This window comes from Hippoglossus hippoglossus, chromosome 1 (assembly GCF_009819705.1).
Source record: "Hippoglossus hippoglossus isolate fHipHip1 chromosome 1, fHipHip1.pri, whole genome shotgun sequence".
NCBI classification, from domain to species: Eukaryota; Metazoa; Chordata; class Actinopteri; order Pleuronectiformes; family Pleuronectidae; genus Hippoglossus; species Hippoglossus hippoglossus.
This window is the reverse complement of record NC_047151.1, coordinates 22,164,279-22,191,899: the sequence shown is the minus strand read 5'-3', so window position 1 is coordinate 22,191,899 and position 27,621 is coordinate 22,164,279. Positions and strand designations below refer to the sequence as shown.

At 43.6% G+C, this 27,621-nt stretch overlaps 1 protein-coding gene across 2 annotated transcripts in view; it reads left to right on the top strand.

Moving 5' to 3' along the window:
• LOC117769841 (F-box/WD repeat-containing protein 7) overlaps positions 1 to 27,369 on the top strand; it is a 61,889-nt gene extending 34,520 nt beyond the window's left edge. The window contains exons 2-11 of one of the 2 annotated variants that reach the window (XM_034599096.1): positions 3,931 to 4,013; positions 5,785 to 5,926; positions 10,614 to 10,748; positions 12,607 to 12,730; positions 12,910 to 13,046; positions 13,712 to 13,825; positions 20,022 to 20,203; positions 21,962 to 22,187; positions 22,660 to 22,870; positions 25,294 to 27,369. In XM_034599096.1, the coding sequence (XP_034454987.1) occupies positions 3,931 to 4,013; positions 5,785 to 5,926; positions 10,614 to 10,748; positions 12,607 to 12,730; positions 12,910 to 13,046; positions 13,712 to 13,825; positions 20,022 to 20,203; positions 21,962 to 22,187; positions 22,660 to 22,870; positions 25,294 to 25,562 (1,623 nt within the window). In that variant the 3' untranslated portion in view covers positions 25,563 to 27,369. The remainder of the gene's footprint in view (positions 1 to 3,930; positions 4,014 to 5,784; positions 5,927 to 10,613; positions 10,749 to 12,606; positions 12,731 to 12,909; positions 13,047 to 13,711; positions 13,826 to 20,021; positions 20,204 to 21,961; positions 22,188 to 22,659; positions 22,871 to 25,293) is intronic. The other variant, XM_034599029.1, reaches the window with a different exon arrangement.
• Positions 27,370 to 27,621: the final 252 nt, after the last annotated feature.

Here is a 27,621-nt window from a genome sequence, read left to right as displayed (position 1 = left end):
TCAACTGTGGTCCTCCCTTTTCGTGCACTACCTAGTAACTACAGCATGCTGCATGAAGCTTACTACGTGCAGATGGCTGGTATCACCTCTGCCTGTGTTTTTAATACACGCAGGGGGAAAATGTGCGTGAATAGGGGGGGGGAAATGGTCAGTTTCGGGGGCTCACGAGCAGCCAGTTTCCCCCTGCAGTCCTCCCCCTGTTTGCAGGCTTGTTATGGTTCCTACATTATGCAGCAGTGGTTATCTTGCACTGACCGAAGTGACTGCGTGAGATGCATGCATGTGATCAGTCCGCCGCTTGCCTGTTGCAGTAGCCCCTTTTCCTGACATTGTGCACTCCCCTCAGGCTCCAAGTGCAGATAATGGGTCACTGTGTCAGACTGCGTGAGGTGGAATATCCTTAAGGATGCGGGGTGTTTTTCATGCTGAATGGCAGCCATAAAGTGATACTTGCTCGGTGGGGGGGGAGTGCAGAGTACAAACAGGAGAACATTTTAAGGGAATCCATTACGCAAAGGGTGTGTAACGGAGGAAAAAAAAATGTTAATCACTCAGAATCTGACTCTGAAAATCCCTCGCGTTCAGAGATGCTGTGGTGGCGCTTTTTACTCGATTTAATGCTGATAATTAAATGAAAATGTCATCTTTAACGAATGAGCGGTTCATAGTTTTGAATGTTTGCTTGTTTGTATTCTCCCATGTTTTTCTGAACTCAGCCCCTAGAGCAAATATGTTTTGTGTCCCTCTTGCCTGCACCAACAGAAACTGACTTATTAGTCATAAGACATACACATTGATCGCAGTTTCGGTTACCGCCGCTCCTACTACCTGATTGCTCCGTCTCTCTCCAAAATGGCCAGTTATCAGATGCAAGTGTCTCTGCGTCTCTTGCGGTGCTGATTGACATGATGGAACTCTCTCATGTCGGCTTGAAACCCTGTTAGGGAAAACGAGGGAGAGATGTTTCAAGTGACTGATGCTGCAGGATGTAGCCTCCGTTGAAATGAATCAACACATTATGCAAGAGCGATTGCTGTCTTTAAAATATCATTAACTCTCTGCGTATCCATCTGTCGTGCTTTTTGACCAGATAGGGGAAGAGGGGGAGGAGGAGGAGGGAGGACTGATTAGTAGTGATTTACAAACACTGCGCTCTCTGGTTACCTTTTCCCAGACTGAAACACAAGAAGAGGCTGGTTACATGCAGTGTTTTCTTTTTTTCCTCCTCTTCTTCTTCATGCCAGTGTTTAGTTTGAGGTTTTTCTTTTTACATGTGCACACAGAGGCACACACACACACACACACACACACACACACACACACACACACACACACACACACACACACACACACACACACGCTCACACACGCTCAAAGCCACTGAGCACTCCCCCCTTTTCCCTTTCAGGCTCTCACACTCTGAAACACACACACAAAACACACCCAACGCATGCATACACACACCCAGGCTCTCCCTGGCTACTGAACTGCCATTGCAGTGAGATCACTGCTCAAAGAACAAGGCAGTCGGGTTTGAGCGCCACATCGTAACAAGAGGGAATATCTTATAAACCCCCCCCTTATGTTCTGTAGCAATCAAACAAGCTCCGTGAGCCAGATACGTTCAATATAGACAAGTGGAACACAAGCTACATACCTGTGGTGCTTTTGAAAACACGTTTACATGGTTTTTGCCACCCGGGTTAACTTGGCCGTCCCTTTTCTGCACAATTCCACCTTGAATTCCAGGAGCTTTTTTTCACGGCTCCTCCCTCAAGCCACACCTGAGCTGACATGTGAGGAGATCATCATTGGTCAGATCCGTCTAATGTCCAAAGGGCGACAAGCCTGCTGTACATGTTTGTGTGCGTTAGTCATGTACACATTCCTCTGTGAAGTCAGGAAGGTCTTATCAGTGCATTGACTCCTAGCTGCATTGACACCTAATGCATGGATACAGTTGCTGATAATCGAATTACCCATGAGCACGTCAGGGGTTCTAAACGAAACATAATTTTCCGCATTCTTCGTTGCTTCGAAGCATCGCGTGCTGCTCTCGACACTCAAACTCGCCCCAGAGACTGAAAACACAGGGAGAGCAAACACACACTTACCAAATTATAGTGATGAACAAAAATGCAGCTCGAGGAGAGATGATAATCATCCCACTGTAAATTCATACAGTGTGGAGTCAAATGCCCGAGGCGTTTCCTGCAACTCTGCACTCACATAAACACATCACAAGAGCATTGTTTGCCTTCGAGACCAAAATAAAGTTGCATTTCGAATGTGGTTTCTTGCAGCAATAGCAGGGGAACAGATGGGGTTTCTGTCACAGATTCAGTACAGGTTGCATCCTGCTGCACAGGCTGAAGTGTAATTGTAGACAAACTGTTGCCAAATATTTTCATCCTAAAAGAAAGTACAAATTGTGGTGTGACAAGTAAAAAAAAATATTGTGGAATGAAAAACCCACATGCTGCAGCTCAGGGATAAATCACCCTTGTACACAATGAAATGTTTTGATGGTCAAAATAGACCCTTGTAGCTGTGGCTGTTTTATTTTTACAATATTGCAGGTTTGTGCTGAAACCCAGAGAGACATCCTTTTTTAATTTAAAAGATGTTTCTGGCACTTTGTTCAATCTGTGTCTTTATTTGAGGCTGAAACAACAGGACAGTGATCAAGTCTCCGCCTAAACATGAAACATATTTAATTAATCACAGAACAAGGCCGGTCTGTCACATTGTATATCTTATTTTGGCGTGACACTTAAAAATCAGCGCTCGGTTCCTCTGTTTGCTTGTTTATTCATGAGGGACTCGGCGATGCGATGGTGATCACTTGCATGTGTGGTGAGAAGCGTTGCCAGAGAGAGTGGCAGGCATGGGATGAAGTAAATTGGCTTGCCCAGTCCTTTTACACAGACTCCTTTGTTTGTGCTGTAGGGTAGGTGGTATAACAGGGACTGGGTGGTGTGTGTGTGTGTGTGTGTGTGTGTGTGTGTGTGTGTGTGTGTGTGTGTGTGTGTGTGTGTGTGTGTGTGTGTGTGTGTGTGTGTGTGTGTGTGTGTGTGTGTGTGTGTGTGTGTGTGTGTGTGTGTGTGTGTGTGTGTGTGTGTGTGTGTGTGTGTGTGTGTGTGTTCATGCAGGTGATGGAGAATGACGAAGAGCAGGGTTGCTCTGTTTTTCTTCTTTCTCGTATCAGTATGCAAAGAATTTCAGTGCCAAAGAACGCGCATTTTACCCTCCCTGAAGACTGTGTGCATGAACACACTGTTCCCGTGGAGTTTTGTGTATGAATGTGTGGTTTCCTCTGGATATTATAGGGCGTCTTTTGTTGCCCAAGGATCACTGTTCACCAGTAATGTGCCTCCCAACATGGAAAATAATCAAAGTGAAGCTGAGCAGTGTAAAACAAGCACCTGCTTTGTCTCCTGCCGCCTCGTCTCAGGTTGAGCAGCTTCATCTATTGATGGCTAGCACCTTTCTGCTTTGTTACGGGCCATGTTAATAAACCGAATCTCTCGCCCGTCCATTAAAGATTAATTTCCCATTTGCATAAAGCTGTTGCAAGACTCTGGTGTCTGTATTTTATTATGCTGAATTTCAGACACAATGTTAACAAAGTCTGTAACTTGCAAAAGCAATTTTCTGCTTCCACCACTGTTTTTAAATATCCCATGAACTGTGTCTGTTCTTACATTTTTTTCTTTTTCAAGAGCTGGCCTCTCTTTTAAAAGTAAAGTGACTTGGAAAGTTATCGGAGAGGAAGGAAAAAATGATATACAGACCATTTCAGAAGTACCCTCGTGTTTATTTATCTCTTAGAAGGATGCAGTGTAATAATTCTATTTGTGTTTCAACACGGTCTCCTCCTGTGCTTTTGTGCTGCTTTCTAATGTCTTTCTTCTATATTTTCTTTTGTAGATGAAAAGGAAGTTGGACCATGGCCCCGAGGTCCGATCTTTCCCTTCAGGAAAAAAGCCCTGCAAAGGCCCAGAGTATCCAAGGTAAAGAAACCTGCATTTCACAAATAAGACCTGTACTGCAACATCCTGCTTTTGTTTCCCCTCCTAGAATGAAAGTAATTAAATGTTATCTCCTTATTTTCATGCTATATGCATACAAAATGGGCCTAGCAGGAAAATTAATGATAAGAATATATCAGAAGGTACGAACAAAGAGGCCTTTTGTTTTCAAACGGAGTGATGCTTCACATCTCACTGTATCTCCAGCACGCAGCCCCGCAGTCGCACATGTTTCTCTAACCCTGAATATTTAATGCACGTGTTCACATGTAGCCACATTAAAATTCAGACTGAACACAGCCACTTAACTGTAAATGCCATGTAACTGGCTCCGGCTCAGCTTCCTCTCCCATTAAAAATGAATCAGTAATGAAATAGACCCCCAGATTCCCATTTTGCTGTCAGCAAGCACAATCTGAAGTATTGCGGGAGCCCACTGGCCGGTCGCTCCTGCTGCCCCTTACATTACAATGGAGCACGGCTGCCCTTTGAAGATGCGCGCTGCTTTTCGCATCTCGGTTCTGACAACAGGAGAGGGGGGGGGGGGGGTTCACTCTGTAGTCACTCTTTTCAAGTCTCTGAATCAGAATTATACACTCAGCTGGCAGTTACGTACGTATACTAAGCTAAAAGTAATGCAGTTCTGATATATACCCTCACTTATTGTAGAGTTATTGGCTGATTAATATCATAATATTATATATGAGCTTTTCACAGACATATCCATATCAGCGTTTATGTAGAAGAATGATTTATGTTTGCGTTTTACATTAAAAAAATATACTCTTCTTAATTTGAGCTCTATTTTTTTGGGTTATGTTTGTGTTATTTATAATTTAATAATTTCCATCCAGCTCTACCTATGTCAGGATTTTCAGATTTTGTTCAGAGGTGTTGATCGAACCTTATGTTAATATCTAGGTATGTTATTTATTGCCTTATACAGATGGGTAGTTTTGTTATTCAACCTGCCCTCAAATGAGAAGAATAAAACAGTGGCGACACCTGCCAGTATTAAACAGTAGTTTGGCAAATAATAAAGAGTGAAGTCTTTTAGATTAGCTACAGGTGAATAATAATAATAATACACTTTGAAACTAAGAAATGTGCGAATAGGAACATAAAATACCTTTATCGTTCTGAAGCAACACTGTTTTGGTGTTTAGTTTGTATTTTATTGCCATTTGTTAATGAAGAGTTCTTTTGACTATTACTCTAACTATCCTAGTTGCTGTTTGAAGACAATAAATGACGACTCGGCTTTGTGAATTCAAGATACTTTAACAACACAACTGATTATTTGCTCATATCTCGTGCATAATAAAGAATGGGGGGTTAATTGAAGGAAATTGCCATAAACGGAAAAGAAAACACGTTTTATGTGGTTCCACCGACAGAGAACAGCTGCTTTCCACTTGTGTGTGTTTTGTTATTGCTAAATCAAACAAGTGAATGGGCAAAAATGCTTTTAAAGAACATCTTTAAATATTTAACTTAACAATGTAAGCCGTCCCATTTACCCGCAGGCCATCTTGAGTGTTGGCGCTGTTGTCAAAATAATTCGTAGTGGAAATATCTACAAAAGCCATCGCAAAATGAATCGGTTCACAAATAAACATCCTCATAATGTGTTTTTTAATAGAGCTCATTAATGGCGACTCCTTTTAATGTCTGTTTATCTTCAATGTATGCATTATCTCTTCTCTTGTTTGTAATACTTCCACTAAGTTTGCTTTCTCCCTGTGAAATTCAGCCCGACGGGAATTGTCCCATGTCCAGCCACACCCACCACATTTGGCCACATCAGAACAGCCAACAGTCAGGGGCAACAAAGACGGCGCATCACCTCAATCCAGCCACCTACGGGTCTCCAAGAATGGCTCCGAACATTTCAGGTGAGTCTAACTCCGCTCTTCTCCTTCTTCCCTCCCAGGTGAATCTGAACCCTCGAGCAAAAGCTCATCAAAAAGCAGATGATGTGCCCAATCAATGTTCACTTAGGCTCCGAGATAATTGCCGCCGTGTTGTTCTGGCCCATCACATTACCACAGGCACTGTTGCGTGGAATTGGAATTAGCCGTACCTGTTCGGAGTAAAAGGAGTTATAAGATCCACATGTGTCTACTGTAGACTTAGTCTGTATTGAAAGTTGAACAGATGTTGTCATACGGCAGGAGGATCTAAGCCTATTATTACCTTGTGATCTGTTTCTACTGCATTATCCAAGGACAGAAATGCAGACTTCAGGTTCCTTATGAAGTCACTTTGCGTCCATCATAGGCAAAATTGGAAAAGACGCTTGTTAACTTGATCTTATTTTCAACCAATTTAGGGAATTATTGTTTGTGTCTGTAGAGGCTGTGGACACACTGAGACATGCAGAAAGCATTTAGACCCTTTTACTTTTTCCATATTTTATAGTGTTGCAGCTACATGCTAAAGTAAAAAGAATAAAAACAATTTACTCTCATTATTCTTCACTCAACACCTCATATTGACAAAGCCAAACAAAAAGCTAAAACAAGAATTTAGGGGTTTTGCCCAAATGTATTAAAAATGAAATATCACAAGTATTTAGACACTTTGCCACGATGCCTGATGTTTTGCTCGGGGTCTTTCAATCCTCATATCATCTTTGAGATGTTTCTGCTCCTTGACTGGATTCCACCTGCAGTAAAGTCAATTGACTGGACTTGATTTTAAAGGCGAACACCTGTCTGTATATAACATCTGAACGCTGGAAGTGCACTGAAGGTTCCCAAGAGACAGTGACCTCCATCATTTTTAAAAGAAGACCTTTGGAAATACCAGGGCTGTTCTGAGAGTGACTGGGTTCTAGAGATCCTGTTTGGAGATCGGAGAAACTCGCAGAAGTCCAATTTTCTCTTTCTGATAATGGGGGTATTATGTGTAGACTCATGAGGGGGTAATAAATTTGAACTATTTTAGCATCATTCCAGCCAAATGGGAATAAAGTGAATACTTAGCAAATGCACTGTGAGGTAATACTGCAATCATTTCTCTACATTATAGTTAAATTCTTCCTATATTGTTATTCTCTGTACAGATGCAACATAATAGAACAATATCTTTCACATTAGAAGTCAGGTCTAATGAGTCCAGACCTCATTTAAACATATTAGCCTCAATGGGGTCTCTCTGATTTCCTGTATAATTGGTTCAGGTTTTCCCCACACATTGCACAATATCAATGTTTTAGAGCTGTATGCAGCCCCTCCCCCCCCCTTCCCCCCTCTCTCTCTCCCTCACACACACATTGAGAACAGACCAATGTGTCAGTCGGACCGGCCATCACGAGCACCGGGAGAAATCCTGCCACATCATTATGTCAGATGTGGGTTTGTTTGACAAAACCCAGCTCCGACCTACCGCTCAGACAACCAGCAGTTAAAACTCAATTTACAATCTGTACATTCCCCGGTCCAGTCCTTGCCTGTAGCTGCTATTAAATATGAAAGAACAAGTACAAAACAGTGTTTTGTGCAGGGACAAAAACTTTCAGATTTCTGGTATTTTTCGACTTTGCACTTAGAAAAAAAAACAACCCAAGGACACACGCGGCCATGTCAAAGTCACATTTTTACATTAAAGGATTAGTTTGTGAAGGAGATGGGGAGATAGATTGAAAGCATTCCTATGTGTCCATTAAATATGAATCTACAGCCAGCAGCCAAATGTCTTTTCTTATAAACAAAAACAAACAGAATCTGCCTGCCAGCAACTGTAAAGGTCACTGATCATCCTGTTACATCTCGTTTGTTTAATCTTTTCCAAAACCTGTTTTTAAAAGAACAAAGACAAGTTGTGATTTTATGGAGATTAATGTTTGGGGCTATTTCTTGATAATATCGCAAAAAGGCATGTTTCCCAAAATGCTGGACTATTACTTATATACAACAAACATACAGGAACATCTAGCTTGACTTTACATGGCTTGAATACATTTAAATAAAACATTAAAGCGGAGCTCGTCACCATGACTGACATAACAGATGAAATAATTGCCCCCTCAGCGTCGTCGTAGCTCAAACTTCAGTAAACCTTGAGGTTGCAGTCTTTTTGAGTGCTTGGTCTTTATTGAACTTAGTAGGACTTTTTCTGCAGATACTTCATTGTTTCCCTGAATGTCTGAACCAAAGTATTTTACCAGTAGCCAATTATCATGATGATGTATTGATCGAAAGAGTAATCTGAAGCCTGGAGCCGTTCTGAATTTCCTGCCTGTTCAAATCTCAGCTCTGTGATCACAGATGTTGACTTGTGAAAGAAGCTATGGGACATTTAAGGAAGTGGGTCTGACATGTGGACAGGAAAAATGTGTTTACCCAAAACAACACACTGCAATTAACCTCTCAGGTTCGTCCTCGAAAACATCGAGCTCTTCAGAAGTACGATTTGAAGTAGATATTCAGAAGCGTTCTGCTGCAGTGTTTACAGCCTCATAAGGATTAATGAACGGTCTTGAACTATAAATGAACTTGCTTGTTAAAAACATTTTTGCATGTTTGCTTGGAAAACAAACATAACAGCATTAACTACTTTCCAACGCTAAAGCAGGTGAAACGCATAATCCCCTCTCAGGTTGGGAACTGTGAAACTGTGGTGTTGGAACAAAAGGTCTCAAAATCTATGGGAGAAAATGTTGTAACTCCTAAGTAACTAATACGTGGTCCTCCCTGTGTTCGGGGGGGAGGTTTCTAAACCCCCTGATTACCTCCGCAACCAACACCTCCGCCTCAAGCTTTTAGCTGCCAAATGACAGGTGGTATGCTTGTGCCTGGTTTTCCATCCTGCCTCGGAGCCTGTAATCATTGTTGGATTTCGGAGCTCCACAGAGGGAAAAACAACCGTGGCTGTTTTGTGCAACACACAATACGGCGCAATTCAGCAGCCGGCATTTTAAAAACTGAATGTTCAAGCAGGAGAACCAAGAGCCCACAGAGCTCTAATAACGCTGCTGATGATCTGGTTTCTTGATGTACAAATGTTCCACTAACGTGTCGGCTGCGAGCACCAGGCAGGCGCCCCGAGCTGCTCCCTGCTGCCGTGGAGGGCACGCAGGGAACATTAACAAGTTACAGACACGTTACACGAAGCCACTTCTTTCCAGGATGCTCTAATCAAAGGTGTCGGACTTGCATAAGCTCACTGGAGCATTTAGATGGAGGGTGAAAAAACTGGGACAATCGGCCTGTAACGCCCCCCAGCGCTGTTTTCAGTTAACACTGGACGGTTACAGCTGTGATGGGTGTGGCCGTCCAGATGTCACCGTGCAGTTAACTATGTGCTGACAGTGCTCGACTCGTGCGTTAACACCTGTGATGGCCAACTTGCAAAGTTTATTTTAAGAACCTCTGGAGAGGAGAGAAGAGAGAAACGAGTGCAAACTGCGCTGAAATAAAAAGAGAAAATGATTTATTTTTATATTCGTTTGCTCTCGCCTGTAAAATACAAAACTTTACATTCTGTAGCTGCTCGTCGATGTCAATGCTGAGCTAGAAATGTAAGTGATATGATAAATAACCCTGCATTTAGCTGTGACAAAAGTCTGAAGCTATCTTACAAACCTGTGCAGCTCAATATTTTTAACAGGCTACACTTTTTCTTTACTGACACCAGCACATCCCATCCACAATTGTTTGGGATGCTAAAAATACTGGTGCACATTCTAAATGTGTCTGTTTGCTCGGCCTGTGGTGATGCTGGTTGCAGCTTTCTTTGTAAAACTGTAAAAGTGACCTGCAGTAATTGAGCTGCGGCAAGTAACAATGCACTTCCTTTAAATATACTCCACCATTCAGACAGTAGTAACATGTGTAGGTTATTGCAGGCAACCACCTCCTCAAACATGTCACTACACGTCTTGTTGTCACGGCGATGGAGGTACCTTCTATGGAATACAAAAAAAACCGTTGGGCTGCTTTTGTTAACACCTACATGCTTCCGATGGTAGAGAAGTTTGTTCAGGGCAAAGACAAAAGTAAGGAAGTTTAAAAAAGGCCGTTGTAAGTCTCCCTGTACAGACGTCATAACTGCTCTGTATGAATCAATGTGAACAGAGCGATTTGCACAGTGCTCGTCTTTTATTCAGTAACACATTGTCACAGTGAGTCACAAGGTATATGAAAGAATATATAAAAGGATTTACTGTGGGGATTATAAAGAACAGTATGGCTTTATGTGCATGTAGCGATATCAGCGAGTGATTAGATACTTTACTGATCCCGAGGGAAATTAAGGAAAAAAGCCTCAGTCTTCATGTTAGTCGCACGCCAGCTCACCAATTAATAAAGTAAAAAAGAGGCTGCACCTCAACATCTGGAGGGTCGGTATTCCAACTCGTCTGCAGTTGACTCTTTACCTGAGGACGAGTCTGCTTCCACATGTCTGTGTTCACATGTGTCTGAAAAAATACAGTCGTACAGTCGCACTAAATGTTACTATTGCTTATAATTCAATTTCAGTTTTTAATAAAATATAGTTTTGTCGTTGATATTGAGTTTGAACGCAGCGAAATGAATGTAATATAATGTTTAAACCGTCCTCTGTCTTGTGTTCCAGAGCTGGACTGGCCCAGAGAAGCTGCTGGCGCTGGATGAGTTGATTGACAGCTGTGAGCCCACACAAGTCAAGCATATGATGCAGGTGATCGAGCCGCAGTTTCAGCGAGACTTTATCTCCCTGCTTCCCAAAGAGGTGAGTTCCTGCACCCCCCCCCCCCCCCCTCTCTCTCTTAGCACTTGCAGCTTCCTCTCTACCTCTTATCCTCTTCCTGCCTCTTCCTTCTGACCCGAACTCCCACGGGAATCCTTTGTGGTAGACGTTATTTCTGAATGGGAGGGATGCGGCTTCCCCTCCAGCTTTAATCCCATCGCCGTCTTCCCTCCCATCATCTAACTGCATCCATAGTGGGTATCTTGTTTTTTGCTCTGCAACCAAAACGATCTGAAGTGCCACAGTGACGATAAGATCACATGAGGGATTCTTACGAAACAGCCTCAATCCACGGTATCTTGCGGAGTTGATCAAATACTTAACACCTTGTCTCTGTGTGGCAGATGTTGGGACGAAGCAGGGGTTGGTAGCCTAGTGAGTGAGGCAATAGGATGCAAGATTTCAGGCTCCAAAGCCAAATGCAAACAGCATCATGTGTGTTTACACCAGGACATTAATACTCTTTTTGTTCCTCTTTACTGTGTCTTTTCTATTTAATCTGGTCCCCTTTGAATTATTTTCACAATTCAGTCTCTTGTGCTGGAAATGCATCAGGTGGCGCCGCCAAATTTAACAGGACAATCCCTGTGGTCACACTATTCATGCAGCTGGAATTGAAAGTCTGCAGAAGGCTGCTTGTATCACACATTATAAGCAATCACTCGACTAGAGGTCCGTTCTTAGAATTGCTGAAATATCCTTAACCTTGGTTAATGACCAGTGGTTTAAACAGACTTTTCAAGTGATAGGTGGGGGGGGATAGAGTTGAGTTTTGGCCAAGCCATTTGAAATAAACCTGAAATTAACTCTAATACTTGAAGACAGGCTCAGGATATTTCTCAAACTATAAGAGAACAGTTGATGAAGCCCTCCCTGCTTCTGTGGTCTCGACAAAGTTTTTCTTATTTAGTGCCACATGTCTGTACTGGGTGTTGCCACAGAAAATTTTACTTTCAGCTGAGAGTTGACCAGAGTTTTGTCTCAACTTGGATTAGACTGGAGACGAAACAGTTACTGAATTACTTGAGTAAACGATCAACAGAAAGTTCATCTGCAAGCAAAAAAAAATAAACATCCAACCTAATTCCCTCCCGTCAGCATCACAGTCCTCTAACGAACATCTGGTCAAATAATACCCAATATCGTGCTATTATTATATAGACCAATAAATCAGGAAAACGATGCCCTTGAATTTGTCACACAGCGTGTTTCAGGTCAGTGTCACCTCAGATTAGTGGAACATAATGAAAGAACATTATTTTCTCAATAGGTTTCACCTCAATCTGTAAAATGAACCTATAATCATTCTTTTTTGTCTTTTTTTTTAAGCTGATACAGAGCAGTCACCTGACATAATTGCAGTTTCACTGCGTTGTTTAACAGCTGAAACGGATGTTGTGTTGATAGATTTGTCCGAATGTTTACCTGTCAAAACACAGGAAAGGCAGCGGACTACAATATATATTTCTGTTGCTCGAGGGTCCAGATTTAAGCTCATTGCAGCAGGTTTTGTGTCTTTTATTTACTGGCTTAACCAACTGTATTGCTGGCATCATTACCTGCTCTGTGAAGCTCCTATTGTATGTTTTTTGTTGGGCTTTCATAGAAATGTGGATTCAGTCAAATGCTAAATACAATTGCGTATCCTTGCCAGTTGGATTCGTGCTGTTTATATTGCGCTTATAGTTTTTACTTTGTGCTTTCCTTTTTTGTTATCATAGTCTACATAGTTTACTTCTATGAGGTGTCGCACACACCTGCTCTGGTAAACAATAGGGTCTTCTTTGTGTCTCCTGTTCTATTTACACCCCTGACATTCCCTACCCATGTCTTTCAACAGCTGGCTTTGTACGTCCTGTCATTCCTGGAACCGAAAGACCTCCTCCAGGCGGCCCAGACGTGTCGCTACTGGCGCATCCTGGCAGAAGACAACCTGCTGTGGAGGGAGAAATGCAGGGAGGAAGGTGAGTTTTAAGATTCAGGCAGAGAGACAACATGCAGTCGCCCAGTGGGAGCAGTCCGGAGCGATCGCTGTGGTCCGTGCTCTGCTTAATCTTGTGGTTGTACCGGTTTTTGAAATAAACTTTTAACCTGAAAAACATGTGTTTGTTAGTCTAATCATCTGCCATCTGTCTCCTAACAGGCATCGATGAGCCTCTGCCCCTCAAGAAGAGGAAAATCGTCAAGCCTGGCTTTACTCACAGCCCCTGGAAGAGTGCCTACATCAGGCAGCACAGAATAGACACTAACTGGAGGAGAGGCGACCTCAAATCACCCAAGGTAGCTTTTCCTTCAAACCTGAAATCCCCCAGAGGTTCGCCTCCACCCAGCTGATCTTAGAGATCTGACATCAAATGGCTCTGAGTCACAGAAAGATGGTTCAATACGGGTCTGAAGTGCGGAGCTGATGGAAAGTTAGTGATGGGTCAGGTATTTGTGTTGAATGATAAGTGAACCAGAGCGGGGGGTGAACTTTTTCTCCTTCAATCTATAGACTCCATTTGTCTTTTGCCCGTTCAGGAGTTTCTGATAAAGCCTGACCAGCATGCGAGAGTTGATCCTTAATGGGCCTTTGCTGCTATAGAAACATCCGCAGGTCATTTTAGGACGCCGCTGATGTAAATGTGGTTACTGTGCTCTTCATACTGCTTTGCATATACAGTGTGCTCTCTCTTTTGCTGAGCGAGCAATCCTGTGACCCAGTGGTAGCAAACAGAGACCACACATACACACACATACACACACACACAGCTCCGATTAAAGATTGGCGTGCACCTGCAGCACTTGATGACATTTTCCTTTTTATCTCCACCTCACTTTGATGTATAAAGCAACAGAGACACGGCGTTGTGCCGTTGTCGCCCTCAGCTCTCGCCCATTTGCGTCGTCAGTGCACGTCCACCCTCCTCCTGCTGTCGTCCTCATCCCGTCTCTTTCTCTCAAAGGTGCTGAAAGGTCACGATGACCACGTGATCACCTGCCTCCAGTTCTGTGGCAACCGCATCGTCAGCGGCTCCGACGACAACACGCTGAAGGTCTGGTCAGCTATCACAGGAAAGGTAAGAGTTAACTGCTCCTGTGTTTCCTGTTCTGTGCTTTCGTCTCACCGGCTTCCTTTTCCTTCTGCGCTGTCAGACGATAATGGATTTGAGACACAAAGATCAAGTTAAACTTCATGAATTTTTCAGACATATTGATTAGAAATGAAGGATTGCCGCTTTTTCTCTGCAACGACATGCAACTCATTGTATATATGACGTGCTACATATTATGTAGCACGTCATATATACACAGCCATATACATAAAACATGGGCAAGACTCTATACTCTCGTCTCACATTGAGCCATTTTGCAGAATTGTTACACAGCGTATCTGTGAACAGTGTTAGTATTCATAGCTGAACTGTTGCAGCCACAGGCTCTATGCTTCAACTTTATGCTGTGTGTTAAACAGAAAGGCAGTTTGTTGCACTGTTGTGTTTGAGAGAGGTTCACAGGTTGTTGTAAATCACAACACTTTCGTGCCTCCTTGCTGGACTTTTTTACTAAAAATCCTTCGTGCACCGCCGGACCATTATTGCCTGTTTCTCCTTCCATCCCTGGTCCTTTCAACTTCTGACCTTTTTAAATAAATGAGATAAGGTCGGGCTGAGAATTTGCTATTTCATAAAAAAAAAAAAAGCCGTTAAATAAATTAATATCCCGCATGATCACACTGCAGCAGGTTTCTCTTTCTGTTCAATATACCAGAGAGCTTGTTTTTCATTCCTGCAAAGTCTCGGCCTAACAGATAGTGAACTTGGCATTCAGCCCACTGGTGATTACACGCATAATAGTCACAGCATTTGCTGATCTGAACAGATTTCACCAAGGTCATCTGATAGGCATGGAGCACAAATTGGCTCTCCTTCACCCAACCGCGTATCTAGATGACAAGTTGTTGAGTTACAGCCGCAGCGGCTCCACATTGGTGGTGGAAGTGTGCGATGAGTCACATCACCGGTGGCTTTTTATGAAACCACCGTGCGCGCAGACGTCACAGACGCACAGTTCATTGTGTCCGTGGCTTCTACAATGCAAATCCGCCTCCGAATTGTTTGCTTACATTAGTCATGAGGAGGAGATGAGCCTAAATCCATCTCTGTTTGGGTGGTGTATTCAGAGCACATCCCCTCAGTGGATTTCATCTCTTTGCTTATTTAGCTCTTAACACCAGAGGGAGAATCCTTCGCTGGAGAGGAATGGCCAATTAAGCCTAGTCGACCATTTCGCATGAAGTGGCTGTCGATGCCGGTAAAACTGTAAAGTAAAAATACAATGGGATTCCCAGAACCTGCATTTGTTTTTCTGCTTTGCCGTCAACATCCTTTATTGTCTTTGCCAGCTTATTTGAGGACTTGATTGCTAGGTTTTTTCTGGCCGTCGGCTCGGTCTTGTGAGATGCAGGCCGTTAAGTGGCTATCAGAGATTGCACAATGGTACACGGATTGTGATGAATGGATGAATGCGTCTCGTGGCTCCGAGTCCACGCGACAATATCCATCCCTCATCTCCTTCATATCTTCTTCTCCTCCTTCATATTGCAAATGACCGAGATGTTAGGAAAGCCTCTCCCCCATAACTGTCAGGTAAAGAGTGATTTGTTTGACCTTGCTGAGCCTTTTACCTCTTACATAAATCCCCTAACTTCAAGAAAATCTCAGACCAGCCTTCCACAGCTCAGCAGCTAATACCAGAACTTAAGCTTTACTCAGAACTCGGATCGATACGAGGTAGAAACATGATGATAAGCCGAGATGAGAAACTCCTATGAGTCTTTAAACATCCTCCTTCTGAAGTCTGACGCCATTAGAGTGAGGACTTGCTTTTTCTTTTCTCTCCTCCATCACCTGGGTTTGATTCTGGGTCGTTTTTCATTCAACAGACAAAAGTCCTCGCTGCAAATCAGTATGATGAGTTTGGTGCATTATTAAAGATTAGAAGAGAAAACTAGCTCATACTCTCCAGAGATCAGTGGTTACCGCTGTGCTTTTCTTCATAAGGATGGATCAATGAATGGTGATTGAGTGGATAGATACACAACAGGTTGAATGTTTGAATTGATAGATACATAGATGGATAAATGGATGAATCCCAGATATCAAGACATTGATGGGTCATTGGATAGATACATGCATGGAAGGATGGGTAGATGGATACTTAGTAGATGAATGAATGGCCGGATGGATTGATGCATGGATATTTAGATAGATGAATGGATGAATGAATGGGTAGATAGATTTATGGATGGATGGATGGATGAATGAATGGGTAGATATGTTGATAGATGGATGGATGGATGTATAGATGCAGAGAAGGATGAAGGTTTGAATTGATAGATTCATAGATGTATGATTGATGGACAGATACATATATGGATGGATAGCTAGATTAATTCATACATAGATGGATCAATGGATGGATATATACAGGTAGGGAGATAGATAAAGATGAATGGATGTATTTCTTTCTTTCATTGATTTTGTTTCAGGTGCCGTTCTGGTGGTTTTTGCTGCAGGCAGAGAATTTATCTCGATAGGATGGAAAAAGAAATTGGTCACACTGTGGACAAACTGTGCCAGAGGAAGAGAGTGTGCACACATCCTCTCAGATACGTGTCTGCTCCTTTTACTCAGGAACTGTGTGTTCAATTTAGAGCGATCACTGAGATTCCCCTGTGAACCACACAGTGTGGGACCAGTCAAGCAATATTGCATCACTTCAAAATGTCCTCGTGTTATTTTCCACTCAGTTTCCCCAACCCAGCTCTAAATACTGCATCAGATACGATGCAGACAGACGATGGAATCTGTCCAATATCTTTTTTTTTCTCTCAAAGATTTGTTTGTGACTTGTGTAGTTATCAAACTCGTGGGTCATTGATGTAGAGCTCCCACGCATCTGGGAAAACCTGGATATTGAGACAGTATTTTTTCCAGTTATGTAAACTATAACTCCATTTTAAAATGTAATTCCACGAACATTAAGACAGGTATCTGCTTGTGTTCATCTTTGCAGCAGGTTTTGTCTTGCCCTTGATTTACCCTGTTATATAAAAGCACACCGCGTATTTAGCTCTTGCTGTGAGGCAATCAGGGAGTTATTATATCGTATGGAAACGCTCCCACACCCCTGAAAGAAGTGGGTCGTTGCTTAGTGATCAGGTAAGACAATGGGGATTTGATTGTGGTGAAACTGTTGCGTCAGAGATTGAGCAAACTCTGGAGTTTCAAAGTCACAGAAGAATTTGACTTTAAGTTTCAATGTGCGCTTCAAGACCTTCTTTTTTTTAAAAAGCTTGTTTTCCTTTGCTGAGACAACACTCAAGAGCAGACCTTTGTCTTTGGGTTGTCCTCCATCGTCAGTGAGGGGCGTCAATCTCCCATCCGAGCGCACAACAACAGCAGCAGCACATATCATTGCTTCAAAGGTGGCTGTCTGCTGCTTAACAGAGCAGCGCATGTCCTTGGTGGTGCCTGTCAGCAGCAACCTCAGCTGTCAGGCGGATCTAAGATGGCAGACCCGTGGACTGCTGTTGTATCGAGGGAGACGTGTCCTCTGACCGATGCCTCAGCTGCACGGACACCCAGTTTACCTTCACCTCCTTTTTAAAGTAACACACGTCAGGGGTTGCTGTTGGAGCTGGGAAACTACCCGGGGGGTATTAGGTTGATCAGACGCGTGGAGATTACTATTTATCTTGTTGAATTGTGACGGCAATCTGGCACATCAGAGGCTGAGGTGTTGTGTTTTCATAACGTTTATCAATGAAGGAAAGCACAGTGTAATTATCTGTGCTTACGGGACATGTCGTCAGCCTGTCAAGTCAATCGGTAAATCAAACCCATCTCGTCAAACCAGTTGCACAAGTACTGGAAAAGGGCAAATGTGTTGACATCCCAATAAAACTCTAAGGAAACCTTAAGACCTCGCAGATTTCATTTCTCTGCCTTATTCCATCCTGCGATTTTCTGCTCAACAAGCTGAAAGCATGGTCCGTTTTCTTTTTTTTCTCTTTTTTTTTGCTGTTTCAGGGAAAATCATGCCAAGTTAAGGCACTTTCATATTTTCATATCACGCATCACTGTGGTGGCTCGGTTGGCCAAAGGTGTCCCAGCAGAAAATAGCGACGTAGGCGGCAGCAAAGATTCTTCCTCTGCCAACATCATTACGCTGCAGATCAGGACAACTTGGAAGAGTTTAGCATACTTTATGGTCCAGGCGGCAAAAGAGGAAAGCAGAAATTTGTCCAAAGTAGTGGGTAGATATCTGAAGTGTTTACTATGTAGAAAGTGTTGATTGTTTAATAGACTCCTGCCAACCAAGCTCAAACATTAGGTTTCCACTGACTATCGTGTGTGAATCTATAATAATGACAACTTAACCTCTGGTAGTTTATTTTCGCCTTTGCTAAGCTTTTAATCAATTCACCTTTATGCCCCTCAACCCTTATTTTTGATACGTCCTGCTGAGGTTGAGTAAGATTGATTTTTCATAGCAAAGGAAAAATATCAGTACTTAGATTATCTGTTGCTGCAAACCTGGAAACCAAGTGCTACATTGATGAATGTGTGTTACTGGGTGTGTTTAGTTGAATTCTTGATTATTACTGAAGTTATACCGTTGGCCGCCTGGTATAGTTTGGGGAGTTTTTTCCCAGTCGATCAACAGACAATATTTTCCCAGCTCCCTGGTAAAAAGTTCATGTAACGTCAGACTGAGTCTTTGTGCAAATACATGCATGAAACCAACTGACAGAGTGGAAATGTGTTGCATTGACATCATGAACATCCGCAACATCCGACACTGACGTCTCACATGAATTGTTTAGTCAATTTCACACATTGACGTACGCGGCTCAGCTACACACTAGGTTTTGACCTTGTTCTTTCAATGAAGAGGAAAATATTTAAGTATATAGATAGTATATAAAAGAATGAAAAGGAATATTTTTCTTTCACTCTCACAGATGGGTTTATTTATGTTTGTTTCACACACAGACAAAGATGCCTAAGCCCTTCATTTCAGATGCTCTCTCTCATCCCACGCAGTGTTTCAGTGGGCTCTAATCACACACTGCTCGTCTTTTTCTTGGAACCTCGAGTACTGGCATTCGATTCATGAGGAAAAAAAATCCTCCATCCTTGAGAGTGATTATAAAAAAAACCTGCCGACCTGTAGTTGAATATTACAACGCAGAAGCACGGATCTGTCACAAATGTGGATTGATGGATCTGGGTCTGAATGTGATACTCTGGATAATATCCCACATGTTTCTGCCATGTTTGAAATGTGCAGTATCATGTAATCTAGTAACCTGCTGTAGTTCTGCTTTTTTTTTTTTTCACTACACCTAAGAGAAAAAGCCGTGGTGATAAAACAAGAGAGTTAAAACACTGTGGTGAGGTGGACTAAAAGGTCATGCCACATTGACCCACACTTAATGAAGTGATTCTCTTTATCACAGGGGGGGGTGGCGGCGGCTGCTGCTGCTGCTGCTGTTGCTGCAGTGCCATCTTCCTCCTCCTCCTCCTCCTCCTCGCTGCAATAAAACCTCTCGCCCTGCATCGCCATTCACTGCACAGCGGCTTATCAGCTGCAGTCAGGGGGTCACATGTTGTACACTGCTGAGCCTGACACAACCAGCGCGCTCACCACCGGCCGACCACCTGCACAGTTTGCTCCTCTCCTCTCCCCAAAGGCTTTTAATTTAATGCATTTATTATTATTATTATTATTATTATTATTAAATCCAGGGACAAATGAGACAAACCGCGTGGACTCACATTCAATTGATCTGAAAGATTTCCATAACTACTGTGATCAATAGCTAATCTACCATCCCCAATGCAGAGCAATGTGCACATTTCTTCATTGAAGACAGTTGTCAACCCTCTCTGCAAAGAGAATACATCTGCCGCTTTTGCAGCAGATAAGTAAAAGCAATTATAAGAGGCAGCGGAGAGTTTGTGTCCCAGTACAGCAGCAGCAGGTAGAAGGGACTGAGCTCTTCCTTCACATTAAAGGTCACACGAGCTTAATCTAACTTGTCTTTTTTCCCCTGAAGGAAAACCAATCCCAAATGTGATTTTTATTAAACTAATTTATAATATGTATGAATGCAATCACCCTGAGTGTCTTTGAAACTTACAACAGGAGTGAAGAACTTTACTCATCAAGACTTTCCTCCTCCTTCTTCTTCTGTGGTGTTTTCAGTGTCTGCGGACGCTGGTGGGCCACACAGGGGGCGTGTGGTCATCCCAGATGCGGGACAACATTATTATCAGCGGCTCCACTGATCGCACACTCAAGGTCTGGAACGCAGAGACAGGAGAATGTATCCACACCCTCTATGGGCATACCTCAACAGTGCGCTGCATGCACCTACATGAGAAAAGGTATGTGGGAATCTCACGGGTAAACATCTGTACGCCTTATTAAGTCTTGTGTAACAGTAAAGAGATCTGTCATGATAAAAATGTTGCTTTATCTAAAACTGTCAGGAAAGTGGTTTCTTAATAGATGATGCTTTTAGCCATTTTTCAAACTTGGTATGGATTTAAACTGAAATTCTCTATAAGACATTTTAAGACGTCACCCAAAGCGTTATGAAAATATGTTGTTGAATAGCGTGGCTGCATTTTTCTGTCCGAGCTCGAAGGAAAACTAACCTGAACGCAATGCAGTTAATCTAGTTGAGCGTCGTTGTCCTGAAGAAGCGTCTTGGATCAGAGGTGAAATGTCCTCAACAAACTCGCAAGTCCAGTTGCATATGTACGCAACTCCATGACCTGAACGACTGAAAAGCTTTACAGATCGTAAAGTGTAGATTTAGCTAAATTTACATTTCATGTGTTTATGATATATATACTTATTTATACTGCTTGGTGGAAATGTTGCCTTCACTTAATTATCACTTCTAGAAAATGTTTCATCAGCAATTGCTTTAAATAGTGCATCATGTTCATTTTTGTGGTATTATATGTGATTATTGTAAATGAATAATTAGATTTTGATCTAATTGTATAAAGAAATATTTATACCAAGACATGGTATCATGTAATTAACAAGCTCTGTAATTAACACCCTATAACTTATTGTTGAATCCATATTTATACAAACTTTAGTGTGAAAACAACAATCTTCTCATCAAGCGTGAATAAGCATAACTTCCACAATGTATGAATCATAACCCCCCCCCCCCTCACACCGAGCTAAAAGAGCAGCTCTGCAGCAGTGAAAGAGGACAGTACCCACAGAGAGCGTCGGGTCACATGGAGATTAAATAGACCCTGTAAGGCGTCTTAAGTGAACTGCTGCTCACTTATTCACTCAGTATTACACTCCAGACTCAAAGTGCTCTTTTCGCCTTAGGGCCCAGCGAGGTTTATTTTTTTTGTGTGTGTAGCATTTGATTACTCACCCAGTGGAAACGCTGTGAGCTGCCGGCAGACAGTGAATAACATGTTGGTGATTTCCATCTTTGTAGCACCGTGAGGCATTTTTATAAAGAGAATGTGCCGCGTGTATCTACAGTGTGTTTTTATTTCTATGTAAATATCCTTTGAAAGAGAGAACTTCACAATACGGAGGAACGTCAAAGTTTCTCTCGAAGCTGTAGTGGAAGTTATATCAAGCAGCGTCAATCAGTGAAAGAATTCAATGTTTTTCTTCTACTTCAAATCTTTTAAATAGATGTAAATCACACCCTTGGTGCAAACTCTTGAGTGAAACTTTCACAAGCATTCCTCCCTGCGGGGGAGTTTCCCTTTCTACAACCTATGACACGTCTTTTCTTTTCCATCCGGAGCGACGGGGCGGCTGTTAAAGAGTCAAAGAGGTGTTTTGTACATTCAAGTACGAACATGAATTTGACTCCGAGGGTTACACGTTGTCACGGGAGCAAAAGAAAATGTTCATAGCTGCTTCATTAGCCTGTCAATGAGCAGCCACAGCATGAATGAAGAGCGGTGAAAGTAATCTCACAGAACGGCCGTGTAGGAAGAAATTCATTCTCTGGGAAAATCTAGTCCGATACAAAGACTCGCGTTGAATTCACAATTGTTTTAAGTGTTTGTTTAGACTCGTGCATTCATCTTTTTAATGCTTTGCTATTTGTCCCTGACTCTGTGTCTCTGTGTCCTGTTTCCTCTCAGGGTGGTCAGTGGCTCTCGTGACGCCACACTGCGCGTCTGGGACATCGAGACGGGTCAGTGTTTACACGTCCTCATGGGCCACGTGGCGGCGGTGCGCTGCGTCCAGTACGATGGCCGGCGGGTGGTCAGCGGTGCCTACGACTTCATGGTGAAAGTGTGGGACCCCGAGACGGAGACCTGCCTCCACACGCTGCAGGGCCACACCAACAGAGTGTATTCATTACAGGTGAGCAGCATCTGTAAATGTGTCGCACGAAGACACACAAACAAGTCAATTGATTTTACGTTTTATATGAATTTTCTTCTTATTTCTGTACATTTTATTAACACATAGTGTCTCGTCCTCAGATGTGTTGTAGATTTGAATATATGAATCCCTGCATGTCCTCTAAAACGTCCTCTCACCCACTCTGCGTGATGACACCGCACTTTAGCTGGTGTCATCATTGCCAGAGCAGGAGGCTGTTCACTTCACTTATAGATTGGTTTTTGTGCCACGCTGCTGTTTAAGTGTTGCTGCTCCGCCGATCAATAAAATTCATTCATTTCAATGAGGCCAATCTTGGGTTTGTTAATGGGACCAAACTACGCTGTGTAGGCGTCCGAGCCATCATCTGCAAGTTAAGGTGACATCTGTAGTTACCCTGAACTGGCAGCTTGGCTTTCAGCCCCTTTAAATTGATCTTTACTCTCTGCAGTTTGATGGGATCCACGTGGTGAGCGGCTCGTTGGACACGTCTATTAGGGTCTGGGACGTGGAGACGGGCAACTGCATCCACACGCTAACGGGGCATCAGTCCCTCACCAGCGGCATGGAGCTCAAAGACAACATCCTGGTCTCCGGCAACGCAGACTCCACTGTCAAGATCTGGGACATCAAGACGGGCCAGTGCCTACAAACACTGCAAGGTGAGATTAACGTCCCAGCAGGCTGCTGTGCACGCAGATTATAGCTTAGGCTACTTACACACCGCTGCATTTTGTTGTCCACACTTCTCCAGTGTTTTCGAGCAAATAAAATGGAGAAGTTTGAAAACTCTGCGGCTGCGTTGTAGTGTGGACAGGCAGGACAATGATTATTACTGATACAGAGCTAAAACACTGGAACACCAGAATTCGTTTAAAACACTTTAAATAAATACTAATACCACTGTAACGATATCTGTACTACTACAAAAACTTAGAAGTATAGATGGAGCCTTAGTGAAAACAGGAAGCGCCATTTCATTTATGTAACTTAAATTATGCACATCTTGCAAGTAGATGGAGGTGATTCTTTACATAGCAACAGAAAGTAACAGTATAAGTAGTAAATTTATTAAATAATTTCTCAGAGATTAACAGTGGAGTAGAATGTAACTGTAGCCCGACACCTTTTGTTTTTTATTGAGTTATTCACGACAAGGTATCTACAGTAAGTGTAATACAGTCGTCGTCACCCTGATGAATAAGCACATGTCTGGGCTTCAAACTGACAGTCCAATTAAAACCCAGACTGAATGACCTGTTTGTGTGTGTGTGTGTGTGTGTGTGTGGCTCTTTTGGGGCCGACACCTTGTGGGTCTGCTGGTCCTGATTACACTCTTATACCCTTTGTCTGCTTGAATGGCCCTAAGTCCATTAGCAGCACTGGTGCCTCACAGAGAGCTGGAAATCCTTTGCTGAAAAGCAGCGGCCACCACCACCACCGGTGCCCCACCCCTAAATGCCCTCATTAACAAACTACATCGCTGCGAGCTGGTCCTCTAAACAACACACACACACACACACACACACACACACACACACACACACACACTGAACAAAAGGATGCCCCTGTGAGAGTCTGAAGAGAGGGTGGGATAAGACCAGGGGGAGGATGTGTGTGTGTGCTTTGTGAAGAGGGGGTGACTACAGTGAGGGGAAGAGGGTCAGAGAACTTTGTAGGTCATATAATTAGGTCAGTAGACAATTTATGTCATTCATTCGTGTGTTTTTGATAAGACAAAAGGGCAATAACAAGGCAGCCTCTGTCAGCTGGAGGGAGGAAAGGTATAGTGATGGAGCAGCCGGCTTTGTTGTGGTAATGGGGAGACGAGGGAGGCAGAGGAGGGGGAGAGGAGACGGGATGTTGGGGGGGGGTTGGTGCGGAGCAGTGTTGTACACATGGGTAAATAACGCAGCCTTTGAACTCACCCGAGACAGAAATGAAAAAGACGCTTGAAGAAAGCTTGTTGACGTTGAGTATTCAACACATTATCGTCGCAAATAAAAGGAAAAAACGAATTAAACTCGTCTCGGTGAAATTGCTGCTATGGCGACGTCAGTAAAGAAGAAAAAATCAGCTCATTTACCAGCATTTGATTCTGAGCGTGTTTGTGTTTTGTGTCGCCCTAATTGATTTAATTAAGATATCATTTTCAAGCCCCTCGGGGGAAATCTTAAAGTCACCGCACACGCACAGTCGCAAATAAAGTCACCTCAATGAAGGCGGTAACTGCCGCCATCTTCACTTTGAACGCGGCCTCCTGCCAGCACACACAAACACACACAGCAGACGGAGATGTAGCCAGAGCTGCGTAGCCTCCGTGACAGTGACAGGCCCGAACATCTCACTGCGTCCCTGTCCTGAAGCCTGACGACAGCAGGAAGACCTCACTGCTCCGTCACCGCTGCCTCAGGAAGAAGAGACGAGCTTTTCTCTGTAGCTGAGTTTGTTATGCAACAAATCTGTCGTTTTTAAAGTCACCCGTCTACCACTGTACCACTCACTGCACTTCTGGAGTTATTAGACATGACTAGAGGGGCTACAGAGGGAGCTGGAGCTGCCCAGGTCAGGGTTTCCTCAAAATACCTCAAAGATGGAAGGGGCATCTCCACTTCCTCCTGTTGTTCAAAAAGTTAACCCTAGCACCACAGAGAACTACCTCAAATGACTGAAACCATCTTTTAGAAAAACGTAACGTGTATTTTGATGTTTTAGTTTGGTCCATGTCCCGTCTGCTAACATGCAGGGGGCGGAGTTTGTGACCTATACTGCAGCCAGCCACCAGGTGGGGATCAAGGTTATTTGGCTTCACTTTTGTGGAGCTGCCATGTCGTCCCTCTTTATATACATTGTGTGGTTTCCTAAATTAAACTGATCCGGGTGGTTTTTGCCTCTCGGCTCAGGATCTATATCCAATCCCAGGAGGTTTTGATGGGCAGCAACTATGGATGAGAAACTAAATTTAGATCGTGGTTCCTTTAGCTGCGGACCACAAAGTCTCTTGGTTCCTGCAGTGAAAAAGAAAAGTGTGTTTTTGTGTGTCACACTTCATCCCACTAACCATCAGTTCCCTCTGTGTGTCCAGGTCCACACAAGCACCAGAGCGCCGTGACGTGTCTCCAGTTCAACAAGAACTTTGTCATCACCAGCTCGGACGACGGCACAGTTAAACTGTGGGACCTGAAGACGGGCGAGTTCATCCGAAACCTGGTGACGCTGGAGAGCGGCGGCAGCGGCGGTGTGGTGTGGCGCATCCGGGCCTCCAACACCAAGCTGGTGTGCGCGGTCGGCAGCCGCAACGGCACAGAGGAGACCAAGCTGCTGGTGCTGGACTTTGACGTGGACATGAAGTGAGGGGGACGTGGTGGGTAAGGACGAAGAGCGCAAACGAATAGAGTGGGAGACGAGGCGCCTGGAGACCAGAGGGCCCGAAGCCGAGAACTCTTCACCCAAACAAATTCTACAACCACCACCACCACCAGTGGGCTGTCCAGTCCTCCACCATTATCCTCCCTGTCCGCCTCCTGGGTAAACGTTACTGACAAAGCCACAGACCCTCACATGTGTTTAGCCCCTGCTTTTGACCCCGAGCGCCACACTGAGGTGGAGTCGTAGGGGATTGGGCTGGAAAAGGGGCAGGGGGTGGGGCATGAGCGGTCTGTCCCTTGATTAGCCGGGAGAAAAGACGAGAAGAAGAAGAAGAAGAAGGAACGACTGACGACGACTGAACTTCTTTGAAGTGACTCTCCGCCCTTTCGGTTCGGGGTCAGCTTCGCACAGAGACTTGGTTTCACTTCAAGCCTGACAGATTTTGAGATGTATAGAGATATATTATTTTTTAAAGCCCCACCCGCACATACACCCCTTCCCCCTCATCAGTATGCTCCCTCAAACACGCACACACACACACACACACACACACACACACACACACACACACACACTCTCAAACCAGAAAGGAAAACGCTTGAGGAAGGTGGGAGATGTTTTAAAGGTGAATTTCCACAGTTACATGTAAAGAGCTGCTCAATGTAAACGAGAGGATTCAGAGGTTTTGTTGTTTCTTCTCACTCCGTTTCCGTTCTTATCGTTTTCCACTCGGTTTCTGTAGTTTGTTTTAACAATATCGCACACAATCACAACTGTGAATCTCAGTTCCTTTTTGGTTTATCACATGAATGGGGGTTTCTGTATTGTTGTGGTTTTTTTTTTTTTCCTCTTTCCTTGCCGTTGCCAACAGCAACAAATCCCAGTATTAGAAACCTGCTCGGTTTAGGTTTGCTGTCGTTATGTCACAAGTTTGTTTTGAGGGGGGGTTTGTTTGAGTTGTTTGTTCTTCCTTTCTGTTTTCTACATACCTGGGTTTGGAGCTCCGTCTCCACATCAACATCAGTGCTGTCCAGATTTTTCAGTCTAGCTGGGGTGGGTTCCTCGAAGGCGGCGCTGTGACGAGAGGCAAACGTCTCTCTGCTCAAAGCGGCTTAACGCCCCTGACACCCCCTCCCCTTGGCCCCTCCCCCTCTACTGTTCTCCCCAGTGGCCAAACTGTATTTATGCTGCTAGATGAATGGGAAAGAAGAGAGCGATGGAACTCTTACTTGCTGTGACGTTTTAGTCCCAGGCGAAATTCCAAAACAAACTCTGTGTGTTTGGACTTAAAGAGACGATGACAAAAGATGAACATCCAACATTTTTGTTTTTGTTTGTTTTTGCCACTGAAACTTGAGCCAAACGTGCCTCTACGAGGCTGAGAGGAGGGAGCGTGTCCGACAGATACTGACGGGATCGCCTGCAGAGAGGAAACAAGCGGATGTACACTGTTGGCGTGCGTGTGTCTGTGTGTGCGGCGTGTGCATGAGTACGTGTGTTCAGCGTGTTAATGGGCAACTTGTAAACACATTCCTTGGGACAAAGCTCTTTCAGCCTGTTCTTTGGAGAAATGTACAAATGTGCTGTGTGGACTGGCAAAGAAAAAAACAAAAAAAACTAGCAGACGTATCAACCTTACCACATGAATGAAAGAACTGTCCGTTTCCATGTGCGATTGTCGTTCCACTCAAAGATGTCCGAAGCAACAGAGGAGACCATCACAAGCATCAGCTGACGGGCGGAGCGGCCGGGGAGTCGTAGTGTTACATGTGTCGCCGTTCAAACCACCGCGGCCGCAGCCTCGTGGTTCGTCAGCGGGGAAAATAAAACACAAAAAGGCAACAAACGTGAACTGAAGCATTGTAGCCAAATGAAAAATCGTCTCAATCTCTAAGAGTCACAACTCGAGCTGAACTGTGAAAGTGGTATAACACTGTATATTAAAAAAGAAAAAAGAAAACAATCTTGCTCTATCTCTTCTCGTTGTTTTCTCCCTCTGTTTTAATTTATGATCTGGTTTGAGAAATCAGATTTGTTGCAGGTG